General features: G+C 42.7%; 1 protein-coding gene across 1 annotated transcript; it reads right to left on the bottom strand.

Moving 5' to 3' along the window:
- Positions 1 to 1,537: 1,537 nt before the first annotated feature.
- On the bottom strand, positions 1,538 to 9,787 carry CCDC58 (coiled-coil domain containing 58). The gene is made up of 4 exons (XM_019474100.1): positions 9,662 to 9,787; positions 8,983 to 9,129; positions 5,547 to 5,606; positions 1,538 to 1,833 (listed from the first exon to the last, which is right to left on the bottom strand). The coding sequence occupies exons 1-4, from the start codon at positions 9,770 to 9,772 to the stop codon at positions 1,783 to 1,785; spliced, it is 369 nt and encodes a 122-aa protein (XP_019329645.1). The 5' UTR covers positions 9,773 to 9,787; the 3' UTR covers positions 1,538 to 1,782.
- Between the last annotated feature and the right edge of the window lie 629 nt (positions 9,788 to 10,416).

Here is a 10,416-nt window from a genome sequence, read left to right on the forward strand (position 1 = left end):
CAAGAGTATTGATGCCAACTCTATACACGCTGGCAGAAGTTTCTATCATACAGCTGGCTTAAAAGGAGAATTTGTCCCCGCAGTTGTAGACCCAAGCCCTGGAGAGAACAAATATTTTAGACACCTATACTAGAGGTCAGTATTAGAGCACCAACTTTGAAATCAAAACTGTTCTCAACATCTCATTAGTGGACCATCTCCTGTGGAAATTAGGTTACTGGCAATTCAGCCCACAGTTCCGAGCAGTATTTGATTTCCACTTTGAGATAAACAATTATAAGAATTTAACAGTTGAAGAACAAACATGCTTTCTGCTTTCAGAGTTGCAGAAAAACAATGGGAATACTTCAAAAGCGAGACGAGCGCTCCAACTGGAGTAAAGTTCTGCTTAGAGCAGTTGCAGTACCTTGGGAAAAAAGGAAAAATATGACGTTTGAACATTAGGATTTACATCCTCAAAGACTTAAAATACATTTCTGCCTCATTTTCAGAGAAAAGTGAGACTAAATGACTCTGCTGCCTAAAAATAAAGGCCACCAAGTAGTTCAAGTCTCTACTGGACAAACAACTATAAAACAGATGATGCTGCACAGATTTTTGCCAGCTTTCAGCAACACAGGTACATTCTTCCATTTACCTCCCACCCCCCATATATGCACAACTTTTAAGGATGTGAGAATATATAGTCATTTCAGTGCTGTAACTGAAAGTGTTTGCAAGATGGGGCCTGTATTTTTAAGGCTCTGTTCAAGTTCAATGGTTCTTAAAGATTTATCGCTAAGTAATAAAAACAGCTGGCAACTAAGCAGACCTTGTCATTTGACTGTCAGCCAATTAAAGCTAGTAAAAAATAAAGGTATAATTACAGCAATTCTGATTTCCTCATACTTATCTGCTTTTAAATGCTGTGTTACTGCAGGGGTGACGCGTTTAAAGCTTTCTGAATACAACACTATGGCCAGAATCAACAGGATCAGGTATGCACAGCTATTTTCTCAGTTCAAATGCAATTCACCTATAGAATTAGTTTTAAAGGTTCAGAAGGAGGGACAAAATAGGGTCACCGGATAGTTAACTGTCTCATTCCCGAATGAGATATATCTTCATCTCCAACCCAAAGTGGTTTTAATTGACACCACGTTTCCTATTTAAAGAAAAAATCCAGAACGCGGTAACACAGACCAAAGGACAGTATGCAACAGATGCTGCCTGTGAGCACTGTGGGAACAACGGCAAACCTGTATCCACATGCAACTCTGAACCAATGCTGCTAGCGTTGAGTAGCAATGCTACCAGAACAATGCTGGTAGCTTCTTACTTTCAGGGATGCTGAACCTACACTTGCTGATCATTCTGCAGTTTTTATTTCCTTTCAGATTGTAGTAGATTATTCGCACAAACACACCATGTTCCCTGATAGTTTGGCAAGCATCAGTTCAGGGAGAGCCCTGTCCTCCCTGCTCAGAGCTGGTTTTTACCGTTTTTTCCCCTCTAGGACTACTGAAGCTGTAGAAGTTCAAGGAAGATGCCAGTTTCACATTCCATTTGAAAATTATTTTAATACTATAAAACTCATTTGTTCACATATTTTGTACAAAAGATGAGTTGTTTTCTCTTAATTACAGGAAAATCATTTCAACCTTGAGATTTCAGCTAAGTAGGTCCAAAACAAAACAAGACTGGGTTCTACTGGTTCTGGAGGGTCCCAATACAGCTCACCCAAGGTCTCTTTCCAGTTTGGCTCTCATGGTTATGGACCACCTTGATGGAAAATACCCCACATCATTGACTCTTCGGAGGCTTGTAGTGAATTCGGCAACGCTCATTAAATACCTGAGACACCAAAACAGAAGAGCAAAAGCGAATCAGCCCTCATCCAGGAGATGATCAGAACTTCAGAGCTAGTTCAGGCAACTATCTCTTCACGTAGCACCCATCTCAAGCTGCCCAGCCCTGCTGTACCAATAAATGGTACTTACCAAGGCATCTGTCTCCATTCACTTTCTCTCCTGGCTTTAGTGAATCCAAAGTTTGCAGCCTGATGCTGGGGGACTGCACAGCACTAAAAGTGTTCTCCCTCAGATAAGGCAGGCTTATAATCCTGGTAGTCTGTTATCCTCAAAGATGATGCTGCTGCCTTTTTTTTTTTTTTTTTTTTTTTTTTTTTTTTTTTTAAGAAGGAGGGAAATTATCAGTGGAAGGCTCCTGACCGGCTGTGTTCTGTTAAGTTCAATCTGGCATTCAACTTTGGACACTGTATTCTTCTCTTTCCTGAACAAATGCATTTTACATTGCATTCAACTTGGACACTGTATTCTTCTCTTTCCTGAACAAATGCATTTTACATTGTTGTGACAGCTAAAAAGAGGTGCAAGGGCTCTTGGAAGCCACGTTCACACTTTTAGTTATCTGACCGCAGGTGCTGATGCTTCCAACCCTCCTATTGCAAAGGGCACACTGCTCTCACCTCACTCACCTCTGGCACCTTCTCTGGCTAAAATTTAGCACACAGAACTAGAGACTGATGATCACGTTCATTTACCTTGAACTGCAGGCCTTGTCAAGCAGACTGCTTACCCTAAGGAGGGCCAATAAATGTTACTATTTAAAGTATGGCAGTCTGAATCAAAAGCACAACACATAGGCTCACACCAAAGTTACAGGTGCTCTTTACAAGCGATTTAATTATTTATCGTTTTGGCGCCAAACTTTGTCCAGCTTGTGTCCTGGAAAGCAACACGAGCACCACCTAGCACCAAGTTGAGGCACTCGTGGTTATTAGTTCCCCCACCAGCACTCCTGCAAGAGCACGTTTTGCCAAGCTGTCCAGAGACTTTTCAGATCCAAATGCCTGTGATCTTCAGGATGTTAAATTTCGTGAACTCCCCCATTGGCTTCACGTGCAAAGTGAGTGGTCTTGTAATTTTGGGGAAGTTACGCATCGCTTTATATAAACACGTTATTTTAAACTGTATCTTCCTAGAATCTTCTACTTCTACAGCTGATCTCCTTATTCAGAGCTCAGAACCTCTGGCAACTTCAGCAAAAGTGATGTTTGCAGCATGCATTAGTTTTAGCATTTATTCTTAACAATTTTTGAGTCATTTTCAACTTATTTTCAGATCTAATTTACTTTAAGAAACAGACACCTATTAGAAACTGCTTCATATTGCAGAAAACAAAAGTTGTGATACAGTTTCTTTCACATGCACACAGACAGCCTGTCCCACTACGTTACCACATGCAATGGACAAGAAGAGTTAAGAGTATGTAAAGGTCTGAGATCAGATAAGCGATAGAAGGAAACTGTAGAAATTAAGAGCCACAAAGGGTTCCCATTCAGAAGCATTTTAATACTAAATAAATTGCACCATTTTTGTCCATTGTCTGTCAAAGAAATTTTAAGGGCATATATGTCTTAAAGGGTACTGGAAATATGCTCTAAAGCACTGTAAGGGTCTCTTGCGTCAAACAACACATCAAAAAAATTGCAGCTTCCACCTTGCTATCATGCAAACTTTTAAAGCATCTTTAACAGTACCTCTGCAGCCTACGGAAGGAAGATCAATACTGCAATCTTACTAACACTGCCTCCTACTTTTAGGATCATTGACCAACAGATCTCAGCGTGTTACTCAGGCCAGCTAACTCCATTGGTCTACCTGTGAAGTGCTATTCTCATTTTTCAGACAGGAAAAAACAGTGCCTGAGAAACCTTAACATTCATGTTACTATGCAGAAGTTTGATTCTGCTGTCTTTTACGTATTAATACAGAACACTCCAATGATAAACTCCAGTGCGGAGGTGCTGTACAGAGACTAATGCAAGTGTCTTGTTTTGGAAGTCAATTACTTGTTTGATATCAGCCAAACAAAATTCTGCCACGTACATTTCTATAAAGCAGCATCTTTCTGTATGCCACTATTGCTACAGCTACCCAGAGTAAGTGTTTGAAAATAACTTTGTTTCCTAATCAGATTTTTCCAATCAGTTTTCAGTTGGTTAGGGTTAATATAAATATCTAAGTGTACTTTCCAACTAAAAGTCTGCAACAGTAAAAAAGAGTGGAGGTCCTCACCTGCAAACCAATAACCACTTCCATGTAACAAATTGCACTCGGTCCACAGCTATGACTGGGTCTAATTCCTTCAGTGACATATTTTTACAGGCAGCTAAATGAGACATTTATGCCTATATTCACACAGAGACAATAGCAGAGCTGGAGATAAAACCCAGAAATACTTTTCTCTTCAAGCCCTACTTTAAACATTAACAGGCTAAGATATCCCTGCACCATGCATAACTCACTATTTAGAAACAAAACGTTCTCCATCTTCAGGAAAAATTGGACATTTCTGTCACTAGCAAAAGCTTAATGCAGCTACAGAAAATCACTGGCATCAGTGCTAACTTTGGTGCCAACTCTCGGCTTCAGAATGGAGATAGTGTGGGGCGGGTCTTCCCCCCACCCCTTTTAAATAAAACTGACAGCAGAGTTGCCATAAAATGTTTGCCACTGGTGGCCTGCAGCATGTTGTTAAGGCTGTGCTGTTGCTTAGTCATATCTGAGCTGGCTTTAAATTAATTAAGTTTAAAGGCATAAATAGCTTTTTCAGACAGTACAGAAGCAGTACTGACTGCAAAGCATACCTAGAAAAACGTGTAGATGCTCATCTAATCAGCTGGCATTGACCTGTATTGTGGTGACTAGACCACCAAGAATACACAAGCTGTATTGCATTTATGCTGATGCAATCTAGAGGACTAAAATCCTGAAGTAGAGATTAAAAAGGGAGCTGCAGCTAATACTAGCTATTTGCAAAAATCCTTTTTGCATTTAGAGAGGGAAAGAGGTTCTCTGTACGGTATTGAAAGCTCTGAAAAGCTACAACAAATGAGAAAAGGATGCTAGACCTGAAATGCTGCAGTGACAGAATACAGCCACTTCAGAATTTAACCTCAGTGTTAAGGTCACTTTATAACAAGACAGTGTCTGCGGCCATCAATCCAGAGGGTGATCTGCCCCCTCTGTTGACACAGGAGAGCAACGGCAAGCCTGCCCTTTGCACCAGGGAGCATCAGCGGAGGCCCGCAGAAGCTTCATCAGGAAAAGGTTCAACTTCTACAGCCCCACCCTCCTCTGGCCTCTGCTTGCTCAGAAGCATGATCAGTACCAAACACAGCCAAATTTGAAAGACTCATCCCTCTGACATTGTTAGAGGCCGAGCAAAGCTTTTCAGACAGGCCACCATGGAAAAAGTCTACAAAGTCCTTAGCCACTGGGCAAGGCGGAGAAAGGGATCTACGCAGGGAGTACTCCACTTTCCTCCCCCCTAAATCAGATGCTTTTCTTTCCTCTGCAGTGCAACTGAAAAGCTTTGATCTCTGCATCCAGAACGGGGAAAATGACTGACCTGAAACATTTCCCCCGGCACTGCCCTCACCTATTTCTAATTAACCTGCCTCCTAAGGCACCGGTCCCACACCTCCAGTGCAAGACCATCTGTTGGGACAGATCACCATCACTATTTTGAATGGCGAGTACCTTCCAGCTTCTGTCGTTTACCACTTCTTCAACATTCAGCTCCGACTGCATCAATTTCAACTGCAGAAAATAAAAGATAAAGAGGTTATTGTCAAACAGGTCTCCCTGCAGCCTTCAATATTTACTACCATTGCAGCTTTCTAGATCACAACCCCAGTACCAGGTCTGCATCCCCTCCGACGGTGCAAACTGAAGGGCACGATGCGTAATCATCCTGAAAGTCTGGCCCTTCCATTCGGCCAATACTCAGGGCAGACTGAAGTCTGCAGGGGCACAGTGAAGGCACACTCACAATGCCTGGCAGAAGTAGCTCCTGATTACTAATGCTCCGTTCTTAAGTATTGCCCATCAAGATTTGCTAGCAATTAACTGATTAACGTTAATGGCTTCACAGACAAAAGTAACCATACCTAATTCAAGCACTCGGCACGGGGAATGCCAGTGCCGGGGTTAGCTCTGCAGCCTTGAGTTGTCATTCTTCCACGCATACATTATTAGAGTCATAGGGAGCTGGCAGCAAAGATAGGATTGAACACGCAGATCTCAGATTCTGGATTTAGAATTAAGATCGTAAAGAGACCCCCTCCGCTTCCTTTGCCATCTACTCTGTGCACTGACCAAAAAAACGGTCTACAAGAACAGATCACGTATGTTCATGCTATCTGAACCAGTTAATATGTTATGTGATCACAGTAGGACAAATCAGGTTTACACGGATGCAAAAGCTCCGGCAAGAACTACCACAATATGCAGTTCTCGAGCACTCACTCAACCCATGAGAAACGTTAAGAATCTCTTTGTTTCGCACCTATTAGAAACTCCAAGGGGCACACATGACAGTTGTGTTCAGGTGACCTGTGGTAATTTGATCCTGCCATGAGGCCCTGAAGCAATAGTAGGAGATATAAGAACCATCTGCCATTTTTGCCTACATTTAGGATGTATTTTTGTTGGAGTCTTTAACACAACAGACTAAGAATCAGAGTTTATCCATTTTAAATACATGGTTCCAATTGGAGAGCTGGTGAACAGGTGCAAGCTAAGACAGCAATCCCATCAAAAACCTTCCAAGTAAGATGTCCAGACACACACAGCTAATACAGTTGTTGGATGAACTTTTACCTACTCAATAGGACCCCAAACTATTTGAAATAGCAATCCAGCATCAGCAGAGTGACTAGATGACCAGGATCAGTCTCTATAAAATAACCACTCAGAAGATCTTTAGCAGTTCAAAGAAACGTTTTTCCTGCTGGAGGATGTGAATAGGTTTACAATCATCTGGACTGTCACATTAATTGCCATTGACACCAAGCCTAAGCAAAATTACTATTTTAGCCTTTTCCTTAGAGTTCCAGACCTGAACAGAAATATAGTGTTAATCAACACGGCTATACAGGGTTTTTTTTTGTTGTTGTTGTTTTTAAAACATACTCTGACATTTTAACAAGCCTTACTAATTCAATTGATAAAGCTAATAATCATTATGCTGTATGTTTTGGATTTCCAGAATTTATTTGGTTGGCTATTTTATGACACTTCATTCAAGTAAACGAAGACGATAACAAATTAATACAATAATCAAATGATGATTTAATGTAAGTGGGCTAAAAGAATTGGCTTTATTTGAGTTCTAGAAAAAGTACAACTCTTACAGAGAACAAAAGAAAAAAAAGCGGGGGGGACGACACCTCATAAAGTCCAAGTGCAAATTTGAGGTCATCTCATCAAAAGATTTTTGGGATGTTTCCAAATCATGGATTACTTTTAACATTTAAAATCACCTCCAATTATTAAACATTATCATTGCGGTCCTCCTAGCAAATGATAGGTTTTGGGCTAAGTAAACAATTTAAATAATTGGTTCTGCAAACAAATTTGTAGAAAATACTAAGCTACCATTCTAGTTTTCCAAACTAATATGAATGCTTGTTAGCAGTTCCGTAAGTGAGGCTTTAAGAATAAAACCACTTGCCCGCCACCTGGTTCTTTAAATCTGAGCTCATGACAGAGCACATGAACAAACAGTTCACTCAGTGCCTGGGAAAAATCAGATGCTGGAGTTCAAATCATCTCCTCAGGAAGCCCTTTAACTACAACTGCATCAGCATTCAACTGCTTTTGAAACAGGGGCTACAACAGGCTCCTCTTGGAAGTACAGAGGCAAGTGGATTTTGAGGAAGTTCAGCACTGTAAAAGCAAAATTCAGGACCGATCTCTTCAAGTCTTACAGTACTGCAGCAGGGAAAGCTGTATCCAGGATATAGGACCCTATATAGGACACCATATATATATATGATGGTGGGATGTCTGGCTGTTATGAGAAGAACTCACGGTTACATTGGGAACTCAAAAGCACTGGTTAAGACAGTCCTCAACAGAGGAAGGCTCACTAAACTGCTGAACACAACAGACACACTTAGCCAGAGTATACAAAAAAAGCAATAAGCAAGCAGTCTTACTTGGTATGTGCTGCAAGCATATGGCGTGGAAAAAAAAATGTAAAGTGATCACGAGCCACACAGAGCGGGTCTGGTAGAGAAATCAATGGACCAGTTCACATCCCTGCTAATCTCTGCTCCTAGAGCTACACATGCAGTATCCTTTCCCCTACAAAGGAAGCCCTGGAATGGGGGCAAGAACTTCAGCGGCGTTCCCTTCTCCACTTCTGATACTCCATCTAGATCACCTCTGTTCACCTCTGGTGAAGTACACTTTCCATCCAGAGGCCAGAAGGTCGAGAGGGCGTTTGCTCATTAAAATTCCTTATGCAAACCCAGAAGTCTCTCTCACACCATCACAATGTATTCAAAAAATTAATCCAAGAAATACTAAACAACAAAAAAGTCGGTTAAGTGGAATTCAAGGTTGCCTGGCAGCTCCTCGTAGAGGACAGGAACTCCAGTTAACACATCAAGTAAGAACGATGCTTCTCAAGGTGATAATGAAAAGAGACAGCTTTAAGACTGCGTAATTGTGTGGTGCAAGAGACATACACAAAAGCCGTATTTCATTATCTTCTGGTGTTTGCATTTTGGCACCCATACTTGCCGTTTGCAGATATACTAGTTTTAAAAGTTCTCAGAAAGGCAAAATGAACCTTCAGGCATTTTGAAAGGACTAAGCAAGCCACAGGTAAGTTGTACGCTAAGTGGCGTTAGTCAGTGAAGGTTAGAATCCACCGTGGGGAAGTACACGTTTTTCTATAGCATTTGTGCAACGGGATCTCAGAAAACGCTCCACTTGCAAGATAAAAGCAGCTCTGTCTTGTGGGCTAGGGGAAATGGTTCTCACAAACCCATCCAACAAGACCCTTGGAAAAGACTGCCTGAGTCAGGATCCACTTCATGTTCTCTCCATCACACTGGTCTTTCCGTTTGGGAAAGATACCCTCTTCTTCCTATCTAAGTGATCTCTGAAAAGCTCCACCACTCACCTTTGTCTGCTCCTTCCTGAGTTGCTTTAATAATGCTACGTCATCCTGGGCCTTTTCCCTCTCTTCTCTGAGAGTTTTCACTATGCTGGAAGTCTGAGCGATGCAGTTTTTGATGATTCTCTCTCTGCTGGTGTGAGCATCCATCAACTAAGTGGGGAGAGAAAGAAAGTCACAACAACTAGTTCAGCAGAGAATAAAAGCCTCCGAGTTACAAGTTTAAGAGAGACTTTCCAAAGTCAAGGTATTGCTGCGCCTATAGAAATCCCTTTGACTCTATAATCCATATGTTGGAAGCAACACTGCTTTGAGTTGTGTTGTACCAACTTGATCAAAAGTCAAAGATACACACGGGCAGGAGTCTCGCGAAGTAGTGCAAAAGCGTGCTAGCACCCATTTTTAAAAGAAGCGGACTGGGCTAACACCATCCACTGAAGCCTGAAGTAGACCTCAAAGGATCGGTATTGCAGAACAAGTAAGTTCCCTGCATGGTTTTAAACTGAAGTAGCTGTTACACGCGCGTGGTTGAGCTGTGCAGAGAAGCTGAGCATGCCAGTTATGGATACGTAAAGCACGATCTATCAAGGCAGTGCTTTCCTTAGAAACGGGGGATGCTCTACTGGCCACTGCGCATAATAAAACATCAGGAAGCGAGCTGGAAGTCGAAGGAGTACACACTCACAGACTGATACAGCTCTTTACACGTCTGGCCAGCATCAATTTTCCCCACAAAGGAAGCTGTTGGAATCGTAGTGTTTAATTCGTGGACGATTCTGTCATCGATTGTCCTCATCACCCTGAGCAACTCCTGTATTAAAAATAAAATAAAAATATTTGCTTATATCTCTGAGAAAAGCTTACTGCAAGAAATTTTGTAAGTCTTTTAATAGAAAATTAAGTAGATTGCTTACAAACAGCAAAGAACCCCCACCAAATGAACAATTCCTGCACGCAGGAGTATGTGCTGCAAACCAACCAGTTTCCTTAGCAGCAAAGGCCAGAGGGAAGGAAAGAACTAGTCAGCCCTGAGTAACTAACATCCCCCCGAAGCCCCCCGGCCCTGCCCGCCCCCGCAGCCCGGCCCCCCCCCTGCCCGCACTCGTTCCCTCAGGAAACCCGCCCGCGCCAGGGCCAGGCGGGGCGGCCGCCGACCAAAGCCCCATCCCCGCCCGTTTAAGGTTTCCAGGCGGGAAACTGGGCACAACCTGCAGCAAAACGGCAAACTTCGAATAAAAACCACCTTGTTGGGGGGCAAGACGTTTAAGAAACGCGCCAGGTACCACCACCTCAGCCGACCCGCGCTCTGCTCACGCCGCTGAAGATACAGGCGGTATTCCACGCTCCATTAAACAACGTGAAGGCTCCCACGGCGCTCCCTCCGCCCACGGAGGCTCCCACGCCGCGGGCGCTCCCTCCCGGGAAGGGACCCCGGGAGGG

Source organism: Aptenodytes forsteri, unplaced genomic scaffold (genome assembly GCF_000699145.1).
Source record: "Aptenodytes forsteri isolate BGI_AS27 unplaced genomic scaffold, ASM69914v1 Scaffold216, whole genome shotgun sequence".
In the NCBI taxonomy this organism is placed as follows: Eukaryota; Metazoa; Chordata; class Aves; order Sphenisciformes; family Spheniscidae; genus Aptenodytes; species Aptenodytes forsteri.